At 38.9% G+C, this 25,106-nt stretch overlaps 1 protein-coding gene across 5 annotated transcripts in view; it reads right to left on the minus strand.

Annotated features, from left to right (window-relative positions):
- The window catches only part of C1QTNF7 (C1q and TNF related 7), a 94,258-nt gene that overhangs the window by 6,948 nt on the left and 62,204 nt on the right, over window positions 1-25,106 (minus strand). For 4 of the 5 annotated variants that reach the window (XM_033105334.1, XM_033105332.1, XM_033105335.1 and 1 more), the window contains exon 2: window positions 1,808-2,053. In XM_033105334.1, the coding sequence (XP_032961225.1) occupies window positions 1,808-2,045 (238 nt within the window). In that variant the 5' untranslated portion in view covers window positions 2,046-2,053. Of the gene's footprint in view, window positions 1-1,807; window positions 2,054-10,512; window positions 10,820-25,106 lie in introns of those variants that run through there. The other variant, XM_033105331.1, reaches the window with a different exon arrangement.

The following is a 25,106-nucleotide window of genomic DNA, read 5'->3' on the forward strand; positions in this document are numbered from 1 at the left end:
TGCAGGTTGAGAAACCCTCGTCTAGAACAATCCTGGATAGCAATAGGTGCATAAAAAAACTTGTTAAATGAGTAATGCGTGAGTGGATGGATTATTAAATGGATTGATGATTATGGGGGGGTAGCTGGCCTTATACATGTTTAAAATTGTAGCAATTATGAACATGTGATTTAATCTGAATGCATATCCATAAACGTATCTTTAAATAATACTAGAGCTACCTTATAAAACAGATCACTGATTTCTAGTGTACGACACAGCTTTGGATATTCATGAACTTCGCTATGACTCATTTACAGATCACAATGTGATAAGTGATACTGGCTAACATTCACTGAGTGCTTACTTCCTGGCACTAATTCCATTGCATGTTTTACATGTATTATTGTCCTTAATCTTCATAATCACCCTTACTACACCCTATTTACAAGTGAGAAAATTGAGGTCCAAAGACTCTATTTGCCCAAGGATACTTAGTAGTAATGGAAGGAGTCAAGATTTCAGCCTAAGTCTTTCTAACTCCAATGCATGTTTTTGTAATCACTAGGCATATTGTTTCCAGACACAGTAAACTGAAAAGGTTGGTAGGACTTAGCTATGGTCCTGGTGTTGTTACAGGATTTCAAGGATCTTCATGATCATGACACACGGGAGGTGGTGTTCATAGGTGCTGCCATATTGAAGAGTTTGAAAGATAAGATTTAAGCTCCACATTCAAGGATTGTTTTATCTGATGTTGAAATTTTACCTAAAGATTCTTTACCTAATATTGAACAATATTCATAAATTGGGTAGCTACTGATTGGCCAACTATTTTCTGCTTGACAAATTCAGAAGTGAATTATTAGCCAATAATTTGAATATATGTTATGATATTGTTTCACATAACCCTGGATGCATTGCACCACTAACTCAGGTGCAATGACTAGATAGAGACACATTTCTTAGATCTGTTGATATTTTCTTCCTATCTTTTGTCCCAACTTTTACACTCAGAAACTTGCTTTCAAAGATTGATTCCAAATCACTCCCTCTTTTAGAGTTAACACGTGGCCTCTCTAGAATTTTAATTTGTTTCACACTGAAGGATTGCAGAATCTGGCAAGCTTCCTGGGTCAATTTATTTATGAGAAAAAAAGTGAAAATTACTGAAAGATTAGAGGATAGTTGTGTTGCTATAAAGAGCTATAAGAAATCCTTTTTTAAAATTAAATTAAATTTTTTTTTAGCTGCTGCAGGAAGGGTGGGAAAGTAGTGAACGAGGAAAAGTAGGCTATACAGTACTATTGTCATTTCATCTGTAAAAAATCAAATCTAGAAGCCCTTTATGTGTCTTTGTTCAGGATATTAGTGCACAGCAAGATGGCATCTGTGCTTTTGGCCTCTAATTCTGCCTCTGCTTCATCTTCCCTCCTGTCCAGCTGTCTGTCTATCCAGCTGCACCCTGTCATATCCCGCCACTGCCTATTGGCTGTGACTGCCCGGTGGTCATGGGCATCAGATGTTTGAATCCAGCTCTGCCATTCACTAGCACTTCGTCTTCAGTAATTCGTTTAATCATGGCATTGCCGAATGTTCTCATCTATAAAATGTGAGAGCTTCCACCTGAAAGCGTTGTCATTACAATAAAATAAGAATGCACATAAAGAGTTTAGAGCAGCACCTGAAGCGTAGTCAAGGTGCAATAAATTGTTATGATTAATGAAGGGGAAGTAGAGAAAGGATTTAAGGGGCAATTCCCATTAGAAAAAAGCAGCAAAGAAAGGGAGTAGTTTTCAGGTGCTTTAAGAACTTCATCATTCATTACCTGCAGCCCCCTTTTCACCTTTCTCTCCTTTCCTGCCGTCTCTCCCATCTCGTCCTGGAAGGCCGATCCGACCATGGGGCCCAGGGGAACCGTTTGCTCCCGGGGGGCCTGGAGGTCCAGGTAAGCCAGGAATGCTACAGATATATCTCGGGGAGTTGCTCTCTCCTTTGAACTGATTACCCCGAGGTTGTCCACTTGCACAAATGGCGAAACTTGTAACATAGAGCAAGACAAACATCTTTGGCTCTGTAAGAAAAACACATAGACATAATGTACTCTTTCAGGTGGAGGTTTTGGTGTGATTGAACATAAGAATGGACATTTGCAAAAATTCACTTCCGTGCTGGTCTCTTCATGCATGTAAGAAAACCCCTGGTCACCGCATAATTCCCTTGGAAACTTAATGCATTACTGATGGAGTTCTTGGTACGCCACACAAGCGTTGGTGGAGATGTAGAATTTATTTTAAAATATTCAAAATAAATCCCTTTGTTGCACATTTTCTGCAGAAATCAGTGATGGACTTTGACAAATAATGTTTTCTCTTTTGCAAAAGTAATGCATTTTTTAAAAAATTAGGGATGCAAATGAGTAAGATAAACATCAACATTATTCACACCACTGGAAATGATGGTTCTTTTTTCCTATGCTATAAAGAAAAGTGATGTCATGTCATTCCTGCAATTCTTCAACTATTTTCATGTAACAAAATATCATGAGCATCTTCCCGTGTCAAAAATTATTCATAACGTGAAAGAAATTGTTGCATTTGTTTCTACTCTCCATTACATACACAATTCCCCACCTATAGATATTTGTTTCCAGTTTTCTGCCAATATAAACATGCTAGACATCCTTATATGTAATCCTTGCATGCATCCAGGGTCATTTTCTTAGAATTTCTGGGCTTTCTTAAAGCAGGAGAAAGGAAGTGGCATTTTCAGGAAAACATGGTTTTTACTTATTAATCACATGTAATGCCAATCAGTGTTAGTTGGAACACTGTGCATGTCCTGATTGGGAGGTGTGTGTGTCTCAAACTTTAATTTAAAGTCTGTAGGCTATAATGCCATGGTATCCCATTAAGCCGATAGCACTGGGGCTCAAAGAACTGAGTGAAATTAAACCATGCATAGTGCCACGTGCTCCTCGTGAAGCAGGCAACAGGTATCTTCTCTATGATCTAATAGGACTTGGTTTTCTCCTCCGCAAAGCCTGGCAGCTGAGAGTGATGGATCACTTCTTAGAATGACACTTGGCATATAGGCTGAGGGTGGGCAGTGTAGCCTAGGGACACCTGGTTTCTGTGCTAAATGATCCTTAAGATTAGCAGAGTCTTGGATGGGAGAATGTATACATGTGATCCTGGGGTGGTGTAAATTGGCAGTTTTTGGATAGTTGGACCTGTGCTTTAATAGGAAATCTGTACAATGCTTGATATATACGCCTGGCATATACTTACCCAAATGAAATAATTATAAAATCTGGGAAAAGCAATTGGATGAAGTTTCTTTGTCTTTTTGACAACCACAACAGGAAATTAACCAGGCACACTGTATCGCTTTTATGGTACCCATGGGGGAATTGCAACATCTTGGAATGAGACCCAGAAATTTGCCAGAGCATAGGAATGACAAACCGAGAAAAACAGTGTGCGCATGTGGTTTGAAACAGGTCTGATTCCTAGAAATCTCATTAGTGAAAAACTGAAGCAATGTATCCAAATATAGTCTCTGTATCCTCGCCCAAATCTTCATGTTACCAGTGGGCCCTCCCTCCCTCAAATCAAGGAGAACAGCTTTGCCATATGCTGTCTGATTGATTTGTCATACGGCACACACACAAAATTACTGGTCCTATTGCTCAGCTGGGATTAAGGCACTTTCTGAAAAGCCTGGCAGATCTGATAAAGATGCCAGCCCTTCCAAACGTGCCTCAGATGAAGGAAACGGAGAGAACCTTATATCCATACCCCCGCCACAGTTAAAACAAGATGCAATGATTACATTGTTCGTTCTTGTAAAAAACTGATGAGAGGAGGCTTTCAGAAGGGACTAGAAAGAGAAAGAGATGAGCATAGAAGACACTCATAAAAAGGCTTTTTACCAGACATAGGATGGGATGCTGTATCTGAGGCCAGGCGTTGGTTCTAAGAGGGACTTGAAATTATCTGGAAAAAAGTCACCTTGGGCAGTGGCATCTCAGACACTGTGATGGAGATTCTGAAGACATGAGCATACCAGTAATTAGGGCTCAGTCTATGAAGAAGGCGTGGTAAGGGTCCAGGTTATTTTGGATGGTGGAGGCTGAATGTAAAAGATATACTTGGCAGAAAGGACATTAACATTTCCAATAGCCAGGCAACAAGGTGCTCAAAGCAGGAATAAATTCAAACGGAAACAAATACATTGATTGAGCAAATGGTTTGCCCTTGCGTTGACAAGTACTGTAGAATATTGTCTGCACAGTGATCTAAATGCTGGAAGCGTCTCCAGTTAAAAATCTTTTGAAAGGTACACAAAATGATTATCCACTAACAATCCTCATCAGAACTGGGGGGTGGAGGGGCGCTGTGGTGCCTGATGTGTGGTGATGGTGTGGTGCTGAGTGGCTAGTCGAATCTTGGCACTCAGTTTGTCAGGAAGATAACGGGGTGTGGATTGTAAGGTAAAACGACAGTGGCATCACTCTGTAATGGTGGTTTATTTTCCTTAAAAGTCAAAAGTCTCATAGTCGATGGTCAATAAGGTCCTACTTCACGGAGCACCCACGTTCCTTCTTCCCCGACTTCATATACTACCCTCCCTTCCACTTTCTCAGCTCTAGTCACACTGAATTTCTTGGCGTACCGCAAAAACACTGAGAATGCGTGCCCTCAGGGTCTTCACACTGTCTTTTCCCTCTGTCCAAAATTCTGTTCCCCGAGACGGTTACACATCTCACTCTCTCATCTCCTTCAAGTCTTTGCTTAAATGTCATAAAGCCAACTCTTACCACCTTATTTAATATTGCAAGCCACCTCTCCTCCCTTCGGACCGTCCCTCATTCTGCTCGTTTTTTTCTATTTTCCATTGTAGTCATCACCCTCTAACTCACTAGATTATTCTAATCTTTAGTATTCTTTTTTAATTTTATGTACCTCCATCGGATAGAATGTAAGCTCTACATTCTTTGAGTCATGGATTGATGTCTCCAACCACCTGCAACAGTGTTTGGCGCAAAGCCCAAACAGAGAAGATTTGGGGTGGGAGGAAGGTGTGAGTTTTGTCAAAAACATGGGGAGAATGGAATGTGACAATATTACCAAACACAGAGAAAATAGAGAATTCAAAGAAATATTTCTGGGGTCTGTGGGTCCCTTTCTCAGTGTTTGAGAAATACAAATAAAAGACTTGAGTTGTTTTAATTTTACATGGTGTAGTATACTTAAAATGTTTTAAACATTTATTTTCATTGTAAAGATGCAACATGCACATTTATGAATTAGTTTTTTTAAAAAGAATTTTCAATGAAAGGTAAATTTCTTCTCCCTCCCACATATGCAATTTCCTTTTTGAGAGGCAATCACTGTTGCTAGGTTTTTGTGTGTCTGTCCTCCTTCTCCATGTTGGCATATGGTACGCAACTTTCTGTACCTTGCTTTTTCACATAGCTTGGAGATCCTTTTATTATCAGTATACGTAGAGTTGCCTCATTCCTTTTTTAGTGGCTATAGAATAGCCATCATATGTATGTGCTGTATTTAACCAGTCTCCTACTGATGCATATTGGCGATATTTTCATTCTTGTGTTACTATAAACAATAGTGCAATGAACATCTCCATCTAGTGTGATGAATATCTCCATACATATATTCTATGCATGTGATTTATGGCATGATCAGTAAAAAGCTTTTCCTAGTTTGCCTTTTCACTTTGTTCATGTATTTTTAAAAATATTTTTATCATGAAAACATATTTGAGGTTCCATTTATTGTGTTGGAAAGGTCTTCCTTACTTCAAGATAAAAAAGAGAATCCTCCCACTTTTCTTTCAGTTCTTTTGTTGTTTCATTTGTTCACATTGAAAATTTGACCCATTAGAATTTTTCTGATAAAAAGTGTGAGATAGGAATCCAACTTTATATTTCAACACCTTATATTAAATGATTCATCTTTTACCCACTGCCCCACTGGTTGGCAAAGAGTTTGGTTATTTTGGCTGGGACTGACCTATGTTTGTCATGGGTTCATAAAAAATAATAATGTTTTTAAAGCAGCTTTATTGAGATTTAGTTTACACAGCATAAAATGGACCAATTAAAGTTTACAACTCAATGTGTACTGTAATCTAATTTTAGAACATTTTCAAAACTTCAGAAAGAAACCTTATGAACCTTAGCAGACACTTCTCATATAAAATGCTCTGAAGGAGTGCATTGAGTTATGTAAATTTATATAGAATATAAGCTAAAATATATATTTCCACCATTATGCTTCATTGGAGTTAGAAAAATCAGAGTTCTGGAAATATCGTTAATCTTAAACAGATTTGTCCTCTATGTTAATTGTAAATGAACTTCCATCCTATTTTTCTGTAGGGATTACAAAGTAATAAGTTCTTAGTTTTCTAAACACATACTTAAAAAATTCACTTTGTGGTATTATAGACTTCAGAGCCTTCCTGTTAGTGGGTGTTTTGAATCTGTAGACAGGAATGTACTGTACAGCATTTTGTAAGTGTTTTTTTTTCAGGGATAATACCCTATGTTCTTGCTAAACTAGCCATGGAAAACACTTAAAGTAATACTGAATAAATCAGTGCAAAAATTGAACTTCTAGAAAATGTGTCCATAGATTGAGACCCCTTTGTAAATAGCATCTTTCCTTTATTTTTAAAATAAAATAAACCCATACATAGACAGAACTAACATTTGACAAGGGAGCAACGAGTACTCAATGGGAAAAGAATAGTTTCTTCAGTGAATAGTGTTGGGAAAACTGGATATTCACGTGCAAAAGAATGAAACTGGACTCCTAATTTACACCACTCAAAATTTTAACTGGAAGTGGATTAAAGACTTAAATGTAAGACCTGAAATTGTAAAACCTTTAGAAGGAAACATAGGAAAAAATTCTCGACATTGTTTTTGGCAACAATTTTTTGGATATGACATTAAAAGCATAAACAACAAAAGCAAAAATAGACAAGTGGAACTACATCAAGTTGAAAAGCTTCTGCACAGCAAAAGAAATGACCAACAAAATGAAAAGCAGTCTACAGAATGGGAGAGAATAAAAGCAAACCATATATCAGATGGGGGTTAATATCCAAAATACATAAAAACTCATAAAACTCAATAGCAAAAACCAAATAATCTGATTGAAAATGGGCAAAGGATCTGAGTAGACATTTTTGCAAAGAAGACATGCAAATGGCCAACTAGTACATGAAGCTCAACATCAGTAATCATCAAGGAAATGCAAATTGAAACCTCAATGGGATATCACCTCTCACCTGTCAGAATGGCTATTATCAGAAAGAGGAGAGATAACAAATTGTTGCCAAGGATGTGAAGAGGAGGAAATCCCTGTGCCCTGTTCTTAAGAATGTAAAGTGGTACAATCACTATGGAAAACAGTATGGAGCTTCCTCAAAAAATTAAAACTAGAACCACTAGTAATCCTCCTACTGGGTATATAGCCAAAGGAAGTGAAAACAGAATATCAAAGATAAATCTGATCTTTCATGAGAGCTCAGTGAGAAACTTGCTTTCGTACCAGACGAAAAGCAGGTATCTGCCATATTCATAGCAAGTTTATTTATAGTAGCTAAGATATAGAAACAACCTAAGTGTCTATTCACAGATGAATGGATACAGAAATGGTTTATATAAAAAATACTTTTACATAAAATATATATACACATATATATTATATAATTATATATTATACGTGTATAATATATAATCTCATATATAATATAGATATATATTCAGCCACCGAAAGAAGGAAATCTTGCCATTTGCCACAAAATAGATGAAACTTGAAGGCATTATACTAAGTGAAATAAGTCCGGCAGAAATACAAATAATACAAATACAAATACTATACTGTATGATCTCACTTATATCAGGAATCTAAAAGGCTGAATTCATAGAAACAGAGAGTAAAATAGAGGTTGTCAGGGGCTGGAGGGTGAGAGAACTGGGGAGATGTTGGTTAAATAATCAAACTTCCAGCTATAAGATGAGTACATTTTAGGGACCTAATATACAGCATAGTGTCTATAATTAATAGTGCTGTATCACATACTTGAAAGTTGCTAAGAGTAAATCTCAAATGTTCTTACTAAACATAAAAAATTATGTGAGGTGATAAATGTTTTAACTAACCTAATTGTAGTAATCATTTCATAATACATGTGTGTCAAATCTTCACATCACCCCCTTTAAGCTTACACAATGTTATACGTCAAGTATATCTCAGTAAAGCTGAAAAAAAATAAAAACTGTAGTTGGAAGGAATGTAAAATGGTATAGCTGCTAGGCAAGACAATCTCATGATTCCTCCAAAAATTTAATACAGTTTTACCATGTCATCCAGCAATTCCACTTGTGGATATATACCCCAAAGAAGTGAAAACGGGCTCAAAATGATATTTGTACACCCGTGTTCATAGCAGCATTGTTCACAGTAGCCAAAAGGTGGAAGCAACCCAAAGTGTCCATCGACAGATGAATACACAAAATGTGGCACATGCATACAATGGAATATTTTTCAACTTTTGAAAGGAAGAAAATTTTGACATAGAGGAATCTTGAAGACTTTGTGCTAAGACAAATATTGTATGATTCTATCTATATGATACAAGGTCGGACAATTAAGTTCATGAACTCATCCTAGAAAAAGTGCTACATCCCTCATTGCTGAATATCATTATGGTCACCTTCGAAGTACTCCCCTTGGGAAGCCATGCACTGATGCCAGCGCCTAGTCTACCCTTCAAAGCAATTTTTGAACTTTTTCTGGAATGGCCATCAGAGCTGTCACATTACCCTTGATATCCTGAATGTCATCAAAATGCCTTTCTTTCAATATTTCCTTTATCTTCAGATAAAGAAAGAAGTCATTGGGGGCCAGATCAGGTGAGTAGGGAGGGTGTTCCAATACAGTTATTTGTTTACTGGCTACAAACTCCTTCATAGACAGTGCCGTGTGAGCTGGTGCATTGTTGTGATGCAAGAGATGAATTGTTGGCAAAAAGTTCAGGTCATCTAACTTTTTCACACTGCCTTTTCAGCACTTTCAAATAGTAAACTTGGTTAACTGTTTGTCCAGATGGTACAAATTCATAATGAATAATCCCTCTGATATCAAAAAAGGGATTGTTGTAAACAAGTTTGCAAACTTAATTTGCAGACCTCATGTAATGAGAACAGTCAAAATTATAGAGATAGAATAATAATTGCCAGGAGCTAGGGGAAGGAGGGAAAGAGGAGTCAGTGTTTCGGTTAGGGAAGATAAAAGTTCTGAAGATGGATAATGGTCACACAACAATGTGAATGTACTTAATCCCGCTGAACTGTACACTTAAAAATGGTACATTTTATGTTATGTATATTTAACCACAGTGAAAAAATACAAAACAGAAAATATTGAGATGGAGGAAGCATATTAGTATTCTTGCTACTGTGCTCGGTGTTTTAACGATAACTACTCTCCGCACCACTTTGATTTTAAATAAGAAAATTGAGACTGAGGGCTCCAGTCCTCACAGCCATAAAAGTGGCTCAAGAAGGATTTGAACTGGGCTTTTTATTGGTCTCCAAACTTTTGAGTTTTCCTCTATATCATTTGAGGGAAACTAACATTACTTCATGACAAAGGCTGGACTTGATTATTAATTCAAGTTGAAAATGTGTTTTTGCCTGGAAATCATTAGGAAGAGGATAGGTAACCAGGGGCGGCCAAAATGAGACATATCCTTGGCCTGCGGAGGAAAAGATTTCACAATAGCAGGCTTTTCCCTCTCTAGCTGCACTAGGTGTGGCACTGTGAGCGAGAATGGGGACAGACCTTGGTGTTCACACCCCAGGTCCTTCTGCTTTGTGGTTCCTCAGCTCTGCCTTTGGGGCTCCAATTTCCCTTCTCAGAGCTGCTCCTCCCATTGGCCATGAATTCCCTTCTCCTGTCACTACTCAACCTACAAATTCACATACTACCCTGTGTTAGGACTAGTTATTTACTTTTTCTTCACTAAAATATAAACTCTGTATCACCAATATTTAGGACAAAGATGGGTCTACAGTCGAGACTCAACAAAGGTTGAAGAAAGAAAAATATTTATTCATCAATATTTATTTTTGTCAACAGTTCATGATTTATAAAGCTTTGGCTGCTTTATGTAAAATGTATGATGTCACAACAGCAATAAATATTGTCATTTATCAAACATTTTGTCGTCAACAGAGCAATGTCAAATCCATATCATCGTCCCAAAGACCCTTTAGTGTAGTAGATAGGACAGGGAGCCAGTGTCCACAGAAGTCAGGTAACTTGTTTATGGTCACAGTCTAGTGTCAGACCAGAGATTTCGACCCAGGTCTTCATTTTCATGGATTCTTCTTATACAGCTGTCTATTTAATGCCCTCCAAAGCTACCATAATGATATGGGCATTGTGTCTACATTTGCCAAAAATTCAACAAAAAGAGTAAACACCATACCTTGCTCTGAGATGGTGGGTTGCTCCAGCATTCTAACTCCACAAGAGACCGAGGATCTTTCATGAGAGCTCAGCGTGAAACTTGCTTTGGTACCAGACAGAAAAACAAATCCAAGTTCTCAGGGGTTTCCAAATACTTGCACTAAAAATAATTTTCTCCTGTAGTCCCAAGAGCCAGAGGCCCTGGAAGTCATTCATCGGGTGAGATGCAATCAGGGGACCTTAAAATTACGATTTTGTTTGGGATAAACCCTAAGCGCCTGCCTTTGTCGACTGTTAAGTTTAGAGGCTCCTCCATCTCTGTGTGTCGTGACCTCTTTTCCAGATTGTTTACTTATTTTTTTTCTCCTCTATTTTTCACTGAGTGGATGTTTCAGGAGAAAAATTACTCACTGACTGGAAATGAGTTATTAACAGAAAACAGTCATTCCTTACTTGAGAATTTTCATGGTAGAGTCTTCAGGTTCTGGACATTGGGTGGTGTCTCATGGAAAAACAAGGAGGGATGTCCCTGTTCTGATAAACATGGCAGGAAAAGGGCCTCTCACTCTATGTGCTGCAAAATGAAAGAAGGTTATGAGTACTGTACTGATGTTTTCTTTGTTCTCTGCTGAATGGATAAATGATTGGGTATTCTTAGAAGACTAATATGTCTTTGTTGCTATAGAGAACTGATCATAACAACTCAAAAGGCAGAATAGTTCTCCAAAGCCTATGACAACTCATCTTCAACGCAATCAATTTCTTTGTTTCCTTCTGATACCTACTTCTTATATCTCCTGAGCAACAGCCATATATAATTCATGATGTCATTTGTGGAAATTAAGTGACTGAAATAATTTTTTTTCTTGTTTTCCCCACTATTCTTCCCAAGCAATTGAGATGCTTAACTGGAAGACAGATTTCCAAAGTGCAGGAAGTGGACGCTGACCACAAATTTGCCAAGAGGACTGGTGGGCTGCCCACTGTGCTAAGCTTCATTTTACCTTAGCTGTCCACCCACCCATCTAGAGAGAATAATCTTTTGAATTTGTTGGCTGGCCAAGATCTGAGTGCCATCAGAGGCTGGTAAAAATAATGCCTTGAACACAGAAGTGAGGCACAGTTTTTTGCTAAATTAGAGTAGGATATTTTTATTAAATAAATTTGTATTTAACATTGTACAAGTTTAAGATGTATGGTGTGTCACTTTGATACATTTATATATTATAATATGATTGACATTATAGCTATACTTATCATATTACTTATAGTACAATAATATTGTCTATATTCATTATAGTGTGCATTAGATATCTATGGCTTATTTACCACTCCCTACAAGTTTGTACCCTAAACACCACCACTCTCATTCTCCCCTCCTTGTTCCCTGGTAATTATGTCACTTCCTCTGGCTTGCAAGTCCCTGCTCGCCATGGCCGTCCCGTGCCCTTTTCTTCACCTGTTCACATTTGCCCTTATGCATTGCTTTTGCCAGAAAGTCTCCCTGTTACTCTCACCCATGTACAGCCTTGCCTTCCCTTAGCCCTCCTGGCACGTTATTTGGACTTTCTCATGCACTTTAGCTCACTGATTCTCAGCTAGATCTATTGAATCAGCACCCCAGTGGGCCAGGTCTAAGCGTTTATAGCTTCCAAAAGCTCTATGGGGAATTCGGATGGGGATCTTTGCCTTATCTACTCTGGCTCAAGTCATACCTCCTATGGTAAACCGTCTACACCAGGGAGTTTCAGTGACACAAATCGTTTTCTCCCTCTTTCATCCTGTTCTTTTATTCATTGCCTGATTGCATATTTACTGAGCTGCTGCTATATGCCAGATTCTGAATGCTTGGTCTTCGTATTCAATGGAGAGCAAAACACGGAGCCCTTAGAGAGGAAAAGTCTAGTGGAGAAGATGACTTTCATCAAATCATCACAAAACTCTGTTTACCAGGAAGTTAACTGGGACTTCCCACCATCTTGGAGTTTAAGTTGAGGACCCAAAGCAGAGAACAGTGGGCAATCCATGCCCATTCATTTAAGACTTGCCAAAAATCAGCTGCATCTGACACTGACCACCATCCACCTTCAATCCACATAAGAGAGACTAGAAGTTCAAAAAGATTAATGGTTAAAGAGACCCATCAAGGTAGAAGGCTATTAGCTGGTGATGGAGTCCTGAGTATCTCTCCCCTGTCTCCCTATGAGGGACAGAAAAGGGGAATGACACCCACCCCTTAGCCAAGTGCCCAAGACCCCAAGGGTTCTCTGATAGTATTAGAGGTGCCTGCAAGAAACAAACAGTGTTGTTCTCTGGTGCGGTGTAAACTGAGCTGTGAAACTGAAAGCCTTGCAACTATCATGAAGTTTTGATTTAGTTTTATCTTTTTTAATGTCCGAAAATGAGTCACAATTGACTAATGAGATTGTTCATGTAACTGAAAGTGACCAGAAAGATAAGGAATTTCCCTGAGAGGGTACATATGAAAGGACAGGGAAGAAAGATCCAACAGACTTTGACTAGAAAAAATGATAGGAGAAAAATTATATTGTTTCTTATTTACATCATATTCAGGACGGATAAGACCATTTGATAAATTCAGTACACTCTGGAGAGTGTTCTGAAGGAAAAGTAAAGATGTTGTGAGAGCATTTAGCAGGACGACCTGGTCATGACTTGCCTAAAGAAATGACCTCTGCCCTGAAATAAGAAACAGCAGTAGGCAGTAACCAGGAAGAGGGGTGGGAAAACACCTCCCGGCTGACGGAATGCCATGTGCAAAGGCCCTGAGGTAGAAAAGGGTGATTTTGAAAGGCCATTGAAAGGAGTAAAAGAGAGCATGTACCTGGAGGGAGAATGTGCCTGCACCAGGCAGGGTTCTGCTGGCCATCGGGGGTTCTGTTCTGGATCCAGAGGGTGGCAGGAGCCCCCAAAGGGTCGTGAGCACGGTTTTATGGATCAGGCTGTCAACTCTCCCTCAAGCCGAGAGCAGTTACAATAAGTAGAAATGATGTCTATTGACAGTTTCTTGGCTTTTCAACGTAGTTCAACAAGCTATGAAGACTCAGTTTGGTTTCTGAATGGAATCTGCTTTTGTTGTAGGGGAAGATGAGAATCCTTATGAGAAAAGAAGTTAGCCTATTTAAAAAGAGGCAATTCACCCATTCATTGAATGAACAAATGTCATTGGTCCCTACCATGTTCCAGGCGCTGACCCAGGCCCTGTAGATAAGGCGTTTAAAGAGGAAGACAGAAACACTTGCCATTGAGCTCACCTTCCGGTGGGAGTTTCATGTTATTAAGGATAAAGAAGCCTCAGGGATCAGCAGCCTGATTTCCCCACTTTATAGATGAGAAAACACGTTCAGTGAGAAGTGACTTGCCTAAAGTTGACTTTTATATACAGCACCGTATTTGATCTCGGGATCCCTATATCATTTCCAAGATTCTCTCGTCCGCATAGCAGAGCCTCTCACCAAGACCTGATTCATGGAGGAGACACTGCAGTATTTTTTAGAGACATAAATATCTATTACTGTGGACAAGTGAAAATGAACAACGTAGTGTTATCCCACATCATAATACTTGACCCTTGCCTTCATGCCCCAGACATCACTTCTCATATTTTAATCATAAGAAAAAAATTTAAGAATTATGGAAAATTTCAAACATATTAAAGTAGAGATGATACAAGTTCTGATGCACCCACCACCTAGCTTAACAGGTACCCAAGGGGAGTATTGTTCCACAGACACCCCTATTCACTTGTCTTCTCTTTTCCCCCACCCCTGCATTTTGTATGTTTTGAAGGAAATTCCACACCTCACATCATTTATACCATAACTATTCTGGGAAAACCTAGGAATTTTTATCATCTTGGATCATAACAGAGTGACACCATGCATCTTCATTGGCCCTTGAGGCCTTTGAACCGAAAACGAGCATACTTTAGATCAGTACAAAATGTCTTACAAGCACTTTAACGCAAACTGCTATATTAGGCACTAAAACCTCCAAAATGTAATTTTATATGGCCTCAGTGTTTTTCAGTGACGTTTTCAGAGGGCAGGGGGAGCTCTCTGATGATTTGGTACAGAAATTCCAGGACTTACGTTCATTAAAGCCTGTCTGCAGGCCTGTGTGGTGGGAAAGCAGACGGTGCAGAGCTGGTCTGCAGTTCGCCACACGTAGAGGACGGGTGCTGCTGGTGCGAGGTGTTCCAGTCTTTGGCTTTCACTAACAAAACCTGTCAGACTGTCCTAAGATTCTTTAGGAAACACTAGAGAACCTGAGCTGTCTTTAAAATGTTAGTTAACCCTCGATAGAGTTTTGGAATGGGAAAGCTAACAGTGACACTTTCCTGAGAAATGTTTGGCATATCAGAGATGCCATATCTTTGGGGGGTGTGTGTGTGTGTGTGTGTGTGTGTGTGTATGTGTGTGTGTGTGTTCTTTTTTTAAAAAATTGAGATAGAATTCATATATAACTTGTTAGTTGTAGGTGTACAACCTATTGTGTCAATGTAAAGTATGTATTGCGAAATGATCACCACAATATTTAATTTACGTCCAGCACCACAGATGGTTACCAATTGTTGTTTTCTTGTGATGAAGACTTTTAAGACTTACTCTCATAGCAACTTTCAAAAATACAATACAGCATTGTTAGCCGTCATCACCATGCTGTACGTTGCATCCCAAGTACTTAGTTGTTTTATAACTGTAAGTTTGTTCCTTTTGACTCCCGTCACCAATTTCATCCCACTCCCCAACCCTCCTCTGGTAACCACCAGTCTGATCTCTTTATCTATGACTTATCTATGTTTTTGATATATTTTTTTAAAGATTCCTCATATAAGTGAGATCACATGGTACTTGCCTTTGACATTTCACTTAGCATAATGTCCTCAAGGTCCATCCATGTTGTCACAATTGGCAAAATTTGATTCTTTTTATGGCTGAGTAATATTCATATATACAGTATATATGTATATATATTATATAATCTCATGTTTTCTTTATCCATACATCCATTGATGGACACTTTAAATTATTTCTGAGATGCGTATCTTTGAAAGATGAAAATAAAATAAAATTACCATTTATCAAGAGTTTATTATGTCAAGACACTGTCCTAAGTGCTTTATATGCATGTCTTGTCTATTCTTTACCATGAGCCCAGGAGGTAGCGGCTATCACTTCTCCCTGATAAGTGAGGGGACAGATTGACATCACTGGTAAGGGCAGAGCTAGAGTCCAAAACACTCCTCTTTGCAAGTGATCATGTTGTCACGTTAGGGTTGCCTAGAATCCAAGGATTATTTCTAAGTTTGGCTTACTAGTCTCTCTTCATGACATTCAATAGCAATGAGAATGGAAAACTTACAATGTGCAATTTGGAAGTTTAGCGTTGAATGGACAAGGCATAACATTAGAGGAGAGTGCCTTGTCCCTGCGCCTTTGGTCTGCAGGAGAAACACACCACCTCTGTTTATTTTACCCGAGGGAAGGTAGGATGGATGAATTTGAGACATTTAGGAAGAAAAGTAGGTGTATTCAGCTCAGTTGACTGGGGACAAAAATCTGCCCAATTTCACAGAACCTGGATTAGGAAGACCCTTCCCCATCACACCTAAGAGCCATTCTTATTTTGTTAAAGCTATAATTTATAAAGAGTAATATTCACCTTTGTATGAGTACAATTTGATGAATTTTGACCAATGTATACAGTCGTGCAACCATCACAGACTAGAGCCTTTTCCATTCCCTCCAAAATGTTTCCTCCTGCCCCTCGGTAGTCAGAACTTGCTCCCACCCTAGCCACTGGCAACCACTGATCTTATTTCTGTCCCAATAATTTTGCCTATTCCAGAATGTCACATGGATGGAATTGTACAGTACAGTGAGTTTAGAGTCTGTCTTCTTCCACTGAGCATAATGCTTTTGAGAGTAATTAATGTTTCTTCCATTGTGTGGGTGAAAATTTATTCGTTTATACATGTACCAGCTGTGGGTATTAGGTTGGTTTCTCATGATTGGCTATTCTGAATTAAAGTTGCAATAAACACTCACACACAGGTCTTTGTGTAGACATATGTTTCTAGTTCTTGTAGGTAAATACCTAGGAGAGGGACTGCTAGGTAATGTGTTAAGAGTGCATTTAACTTCATAGGAAACTGCCAAACTGTTTTCCAAAGAGGCTGTGCCATTTTGTGTTTTCAGTAGCAATGTATGCTCCATATTCTTGCTGGCACATTGTATTATTGATTTTGCTTTCAAATTTTAGCCATTTTAATTGGTGTGTGTTGGTATTACATTGGGGTTTCAATTTGCTTTTCCCTAATGAGGTTGAGCATCTCTTCATATGCGTATTTGCCGTCCATATATCTTCTCTGGTGAAGAATTAGTGCAAATCTTCTCATTTGGGGTCGTTTACTTGCTTGTTATTGGTTGTAAGAATTCTTTATATATTCTACATACATATGAGATGTATATTTTACAAATATTTTCTCCAGTCTATGAGTTGACTTGTTTTTTTATTAACAGTCTTTTGAAGAGAAGTATTTAATTTTAAGTTTCATTTATCAACTTCTTTCTTTTATAGTTAGCATTTTTGTGTTTTATCTAAGAAATCTTCGCCAAACCCAAGGTCACAGATATTTTCTCCTAGAAGTTTTATAGATTTAGGCATTACAGTAAAGTCTATGACCCTTCTGAATTTTTGTATATGGGGTGAAGTAAGAAGTGAGATTTGTTTTTCTTTTCTTATGGCCACTGAAGAAATGTGGTTTCTGTTGGTGGAGGGAGAAGCAACTGTAAGTCAGAGTCAGAGACGTCATTCATTTCTTTATTTTTTAAATAGAGTTTAGAGTTCTTTCTTGCTGGGGCTGGGAAATGCATGTCTTTGGTGACACTGTTAGTGGGTTCTTGATCTGTGTTCTCAGAATAATCTTATCTACATGGTTAGAGAATCTCTCCCTGAGGAAATAACTTCTGAGCAATTTTTTAAGACTTGAAGTACTATCTTAGAAAACGGGTGTGAGAGTGGGGTAGAATAGGCTTTCCAGGGACAGGATAATGGCTTGAGTAAAAGCCTGGCATTAAGACAGATCAGGATAGCTTGGAGAAAGTGAGAGAAAGCTGGTGAGGAGGCTGGAGTAGAAGAATGTGGGAGGAATAGTAAGAGATGAGGAAGAAGGCTGAGGCAGAAGCTGACTATAGCGAAGGTGAAAGTCTGTTGTGAATCTTGGACTTTATCTGAAAGGCAGTAAGAAGCAAGTGAAGGGGAAGTGTGGGAGTGATAAGAGCATGCATACATTCTAAAAAGTTCTCTTAGACTGACACGTTGAGAAGGACTGGAGGAAGGCAAGAATAAAGGGCTATGATAGATGGCACCATTGAGCAAGGAGAGGTAAGAAAAACACCCAACCTCTGACAATGATTCTAATAGAAATGAGTAACAGATTTTGTTTTTTATTTGGCTGTGTGTGTGTGTGTGTGTGTGTGTGTGTGTGTGTTCGTTCTTGTGTGTGATTTCTTTCTAATATTTTTTCTATTTATAATTTGCAATGTTTTTCATCAAAATATATCTGTTCTTGTTTACCTTAAAATTTATTTTCTGTGCTGTATATGCGGAATATATGCATAATTGTCACATAGAATTATTCATAGTTTATCTTAAATATGTGACCATTAAAGAAAATCTGTAGAGGATAAAAAGATAGAAAAGTAAAAGTAAAACATTTTATAGTTCTCTCAGTTACCAGTTTATTTTATTTTTTCCTGTTATTTTATTTTTTTTTTGGTTCTGTGTGTACGTATGTACATATATATTTTGTTCAAAGATTTGTAATATTTCCCATATACTGTTGCTGCTTGCTTTTTCGTTCTTTCTTTTTTAAAATTGAAATATATTTGACATATAACTGTGTAATTTAAGGTGTATACCATGTTGATTTGCTACATTTATGTGTTATAATATATTGCATTGCAGTGATAGCACCTGTCTCATGTCACATAATTATCATTTCTTTTTGTAGTGGGAATAATTGAGACCTAGTCTCTTAGCAAGCTTGATGTTTATAATAGCGCTGATGTCCATCTTGAGTAGACTGTGCATTCGATTTCCCCGACTTACTTGTCTACCAGTTGCAAGTCTGTACCCTTAAACATCTCTCCTTTTCCCCTACCCCCTGTCCCTGGTAACCACCATTCTACTCTCTGTTTTTATTTGTTTGGCTTTTTTAGATTCCACATATAAGTGAGATCATCCAGTGTTTGTCTTTCTCTGACTTATCTCACTTAGCATAATGTCCTCAAGGTAATTTCATGTCGTCACAAATGGCAAGATGTCCTTCTGTCTCATGGCTGTATACTATTCCATTATCCACACCTGCTTTGTCCATTCAACTGTTGATGGGCACTTAGGTTGTTTCCATATCTTGGTTATTGTAAATAATGCTGCAATTGGTGAAGGGCTTAACAAATATAAGTGGGTAGTTACAAAATAGTCATGAGGATGCAAAGAATAGCATAGGGAATATAGTCAATAATATGGTAATACCTATGTATGGTGTCAGATGGGTACTAGATTTATCAGGGTGATTACTTCACCTAATCACTATGTTGTATAACTGAAACTAATAAAATATTGTATGTCAACTGCAATTGAAAAAAAATATAATGCTGCAATAACCATGAGGGTGCAGATAACTTTTGAATATCCCATTTTCATTTATTTTGGATATACACTGAAGTAGGATTGTTGTTGGATCATCTGCTTGCTTTTTCTTTAACTTAATATTATATCATAACCATGTTTCCTCTGTTAGTTTTTGGAATCATTAATGGCCAAACAATATCCATCAAGTAGTTGTACCATAATTTATTTAATCTCCTCCCCCCATTACTGGGCAATTAAGCTGGTTTCATTTTTCCTATTATAAATGAGATTACATTGAAAATTTTTGTTCATAAGCCTTTATCCCTATTAAGGATTATTTGCTTCGGATAAATTCCCAGAAATGGAATTACTGGGTCAAGAGATTTGGATGTTTTATGTCTCTCTTGGTCTGTGCTGCCAAATTGCTTTCCAAAAGGCTGCATTTACACTGCCCCATCCCCGAATAAAAACAAAATTCAGGAGAATGTCTGCTCCTCACAAGTCAGGTACCATTAGTCCCTGGAACAGAGGCAGAGCCCGATTTGGAAGTGACTTTAGAGGTCAGCAAAGCTGATGCTTGACCACAGAGGTGTGTGTCGTGGAGAGAACATCAAAGCTTGTTCCACAGTGGTTTTGACAATTGTACCATCTCTGGGTCAGGTAGCTCCAAATTTCCCACATACCCTCAGCCAGGGATTAAGAGTTACTCATTAGTAATTCCACAGAACTAGTACCGTGCTGGGCATAGTAGGTGCCCAAGCTACCTGGCAGATTGAATACAGGTCATGAGATACACTGCTTGAGTTGAAAGGATCTCATTTTCTCCCTGGAACAGTTGTGTGCCTGGGTAGATAGCTCAGGCAGGATACCAGAGACAGCTTTGTGTTGGGACAGAGAATGCAGCCCCTGCTGTGGCTGGGAATCCAGGGCACCAGGGGCTCTCAGGGCCCAGGGCTCTGCTTCTATGGGGTCTTTGAACAGTGAGCACTCTTAGAAAGATTTTTCGGGAGCCCTTGCTCAAAGAGCAAAGAATCACGTGACTAGGGAGGTGGTAAAACCCATTTCCATCTCTTCCGCACCCAAGGTGTAGCCTTCCTGGCTCTCCCCTCAAGCCTCTGCACTGACCCAGACCTACGGGTGACCTTTGCCCTGGTCATTAGCTATCCTCCAGCCTTCCTTTGCTCCTTGGGCTATCTAGAACCTACCACTTTTCCAGATCCAGTTGAAAGCTGGCTCTGCTAACTCCAGAAAGTTTATTCATTCCACACAGATGTATCCAGCCTCCCACTGGACCAGCCGCTGACCATAGGCTGAGGTCCTCAGTTAGACAAGACCATTCTAGTTTTTATAGACACTTTGTTTTCTAGTAGCTCTGTGACTTTGCGTGTTGCTGCTCTCTTTCAACCTGCATGATCTTTCTCTTTCTTCACCTGGTTTGACCCCACACTCATTCAAAAACTCATTAGTCTTCGACTCTGTGCCCAGACGTTGGTCAACACTGTTGAGCAGCCCGGACGAGACCTTTGAGTCTGCAGTGGGTCATGGAGTTAGACAGCAGTCGGGACTGTCACTATTATTATTCTCATTTTATACATGGAAACACTGAAGCTCAAAGAGTACCTTGCCTGAGACCACACAGTCTTTAATTCTTAACCACTATATTCTGCTATGTCTTTTTAGTAAGTAATTTTATGCACATGAAAGACAGCAAGTGCTACAAATAAAAAGAAGGGACTGAAAAGGGACGTAGGTTAATCTGAGGGATCAAGGAAGGCCCCTCTAGGGAAGGGACATTTAAAGGATTCCAGAGGATGACTTAGCCAGATGAAGACAGGAGAGACGCTCTCCAGGAAGGGAGAACAGCACGTGTGAAGGTGCTGGGGCAGGAGAGGGCTTTGTGAATTCTAGAAAATGAAAGAACAGTGGCTTGGTGTTTATAGCACAAGGGGCCCTACAATAGAAGTGGTTAGAGAAATAGGCGAGGTCAAATCGCCTATTTGCAGGGCTTTGAAGAGTTTATATTTTATCTTAAGAGCAATGGGAGCCCCCAAGCAAAGGAAACGGTCATCTTTGTCATGCTTAAAGTAGTACTCCGGCTGCTGTGTGGAGAATGGGTTACAGACAGCTGGGGACAGGAGATGGGTGACCCGTTGGGAGGTTGATGCAGCCAAGCAGGCAAGACACGATCATGACTGGTTATCGTCATGGCAGGAGGTAAAAAGAGAAATGGAGGCATTTTGAACATTGTTGCTTCAGTCCTGATGGGACGGCCCTTCTGCACTGGTCAACACCAGGTAGCTCTGAAGCGCCTTCTTTCTGTCCCTCTGGCACCTCACCCTATTTTCACATGAGGACAATCTCCACTTTCTCTTGTCTGCTTCCTCTCCGACTGTGAGCTGTCCATTGGTTATTATTTTGCTCACTGCTGTACCTCTGCCACTAGAACAGTGTCTGCCTCTGATAGGTGCTTGAAAAATGTTTTTAAAATTTGTTGAATTGGTCACTTACTGTGTACCAGTCCCTGCGCAAAGTTTTATGTGCATTGGTTTGTGTTCTACACTCAGCAACCCCATATGAGGTGGTTACTCTTTCATCCCCATTATAAACAAGGAAACAAAGACATAGAGGGCCAGTTGCCTTTAGCACACTCATGTAACTATGAAATGTTAGAGCTGTGGCTCAAATCCAGGCCTGTTGGTGACAAAGACCATGTGTGAGAATACCCAGCTACGGCCTGCCTACACCTCTCACCAGGCTTGCACATTAGGCGAGTGGGGTCTTTGATCAGATCATCACTGAATTAAAAATTGAGGCCCGATGCAGAAGGCAGCAAGTCGGTGTGCATGGAACTCAACCCAACTGAATCAGGCAGTATAGACATACAGTGGAATATTAGACAGCCATGAAAAGGCACAGGGTACTGACACATGCTACAACATGGATGAACCTCAAAAATATTATTCTACGTGAAGGAAGCCAGACACAGAAGGCTACGTATTGTGAGTCCAGTTCTATGAAATCTCCAGAACAGGTGAATTCATAGAGACAGGAAGCAGATCGGTGGTTGTCAAAGCTTGGAGGTAGAAATGAGGCATGGGAGTGACTGCTTAGTGGGTCAGGGATTTTCTTTTAGGGTGAAGAAAATGTTTTGGAAATTGATAGAGGTGGTGGCTGTTCAACTTTGTTAATGTACTAAGTGCCACTGAATTGTTTACTTTAAGATGGTGAATTTTATGTCATGTAAGTTTCACCTCAGTAAAAAATAATGCATGGGAATGAAATGCACTAGATTCAGACTAGTGGTTAATTGAGGAGCAAGGAAAAGATCAAAATGGAGCTTTAGCTAAACCTATAATTTTTTTGTTTCTTTATAAAAGATCTAAAGCAACAAACAAACACCAAACAAATCTACCATTACTGAAGTTATCGCTGGAAATTTTTTCATATAGAGAAATGGAGCTAAGAGAACAGAACACAGCAGCTGAGTCTGAAGCCCACATGGGTCAGATTTTAGCCTCTTTTTTTTCTCCACTCAAGCCTCTGACTTTAAAAGGAGGGATTTCAAAGTCATGAGACCAGATGCGTTGTGTTATGGCCACCATTCCTATCTTGTAATGACTGCCATGTCCATGTGAGACCTAACAAACTGCAGAAATCAGCTCTCCATGATTAGTCTCTGTTCCCTCCGATGGAAAACTGTCATGGAAAGAGCTGGTACGTTGACTGAGTAGTTGCCCAGGCCTACAGGAAAGTGGAGCTCAGGCACCAACGCCTCCTGGACCCTCCCTGGGCCCCCCCACTGTGCACATGTCAACGTGGATAACTTTCAGAATCTCCTCTGGGGTGAGTGTTCCATAGCTGAGAAAACGGAGTCTCAGGTGAGGAACCTGCCGAAGGTCACTCAGGGACCAACACAGAGCTGGGATTCCAACCGCGTGTGCCTGGTGCCAGCGCCTGTGTTCAGAGCCTCCAGCCTGAGAATAGACGCTGGAGAAGCACTTGTCCAATGAATAAACGAATGGTAGCAGAATGAAATTAGTGTTTTAATGGCTTAGTAGTTGGGTAACGATGCACAGAATTCAAACCAGCTAGAGGGCAGGCGTGTTTATCGGTTGTGCAAATATAAAATGGTTTAATCTTTCAAGAATGCAAAATTTATATTGACAAGTATATATAAAGAGTCCGAAAATTGTGCAACCCTTTGTCTTATCACTTCCACTCTTGGGATTTAATTTAAAGAAAAAAAATGTAGGCAAAGCTATATGTACAGTGGTGATGATCACGGAATAATATACCTTTTTTTGGGTCATTATAAGTTATTTGTTCTACAGTTATAGATTGGTTAAGTCAATGGCACATCAACAAAAGGACTCTTTTGCAACCATTAAAATCTATGTTCTGTAAGAACATTTAATGACAAAGGCAATTGTGTATATTAGGAAAAAAAGTGGGTTACCAAATAGTGTCTGTAGTATTGGAACATTCATTTTGGCTTACAAAATAATGTGTGTATCAAAAAGATGAGAAGCCTCAATACCAAAATATTAATGTGGCTGTATTGCCATGTTATGGGTCATTTGTATTTTCTGCTTTCGTTTCTATTGTGTATTCCAATTTTCTGCAAGCGTCAATAAGCACATTCCTTTTGGTTTCAACAAGTTCATAAATGCTACATAAAAACAGAACAAACTCACTCTACCCATACAATATCCTGTGTAAATGAAAAGAATGTCCTTTTTCTCACAGAAATAAAACATTAATAATACAAGAGATTTGTGAATATTTATCTCAGTGTATTTTCTTTTCCTCCTCCTCTTTCTTTTTCTTTTTCTTTTTCTTTTTTTTTTTTTTTTGGTTCTTTAATGTATAATTTTAGCTCCTTCTCTTCCTGGTGCCAGATTTAAACATTTGGTTAGAGTCCCAAATTCTCTTCTTCCCCACTTTTCCCATTGAGGAATTTGAAAGCAAACAGTCTTGGATTTCAGACATCTGGCAATGGCCAAGATTTTGGATTGGTTTTGTGAAAAGATGTATTTGTTCAGTTGAGCAAGTGTGAAGCAAATGCTTTCAGCGTGTCTATTAATCTTAGTGCCTGAGTGATGTAAGCGTAGGCTCACTCATGTTTTATGATGTTTGGTTTCATAAAAATATGTTTGGTTTCAAGGCATTGGCCCCCCGTTCTCTGTGGATGGGGAACAACTTTGGAGGATGGAAGACATTTGAATTTTTTTTCCCAAACCTAGTTTGTCTTTTAATCAACGGATGATTATGACTAACACATTTTGTGAGTTCATGAAAACATTTATTTTGACAAAAGAAACAAAAACAAAAAAAACCCACAACAGAACAGCACTAGAACCGAATGCCTGAGACCATATTTTGCCAGAAGACTTCTGCAGGAGGGTTTTAAGGATAAATGTAGATGCCTGTTGTTGCTTACGAGAAGAGATGGAGGTATCTCCATTTAGGCCACAGATTCTAAAAGAAAAAGAAGGAAAATGAAGGAATTTTCTAGAAGAGTCAGGGAACTGGAGCCTGATTTATAATAGTTGGGATGCAGCCGGAATTCTCTTTGGATCACACCAGAGTTGAGGTTATAATGTGTCTAAGGGCCTAAAATTTGTTTGCACCCCCAAGAGCCAGGTTAGAACATTCTTTATCTTCAATCAATTTTCAGAACTACGAGGTGACATGGGTCAATACTTATGTTATAACGATTAGTGAAAAAGTCCCAACACACAAATGTGTGCCTAGGATTTTATAAGGGGAAAAATAAAAAGAAAAACACTCTACATTAAAAAAAAAAAAGACTAGAGAGAAATATAATGCAATTTTTTTTAACGATCATACATCAATGTGTGTTGCTCTCTACTTTTCTTTATTTTCCGAAATTCTTAATGATCCTGCATTATTTTTATAATAAGACTTATTCACCCAACACACAGGTGCCAA

The sequence above is a fragment of the Rhinolophus ferrumequinum genome, chromosome 5 (genome assembly GCF_004115265.2).
Source record: "Rhinolophus ferrumequinum isolate MPI-CBG mRhiFer1 chromosome 5, mRhiFer1_v1.p, whole genome shotgun sequence".
NCBI lineage: Eukaryota > Metazoa > Chordata > Mammalia > Chiroptera > Rhinolophidae > Rhinolophus > Rhinolophus ferrumequinum.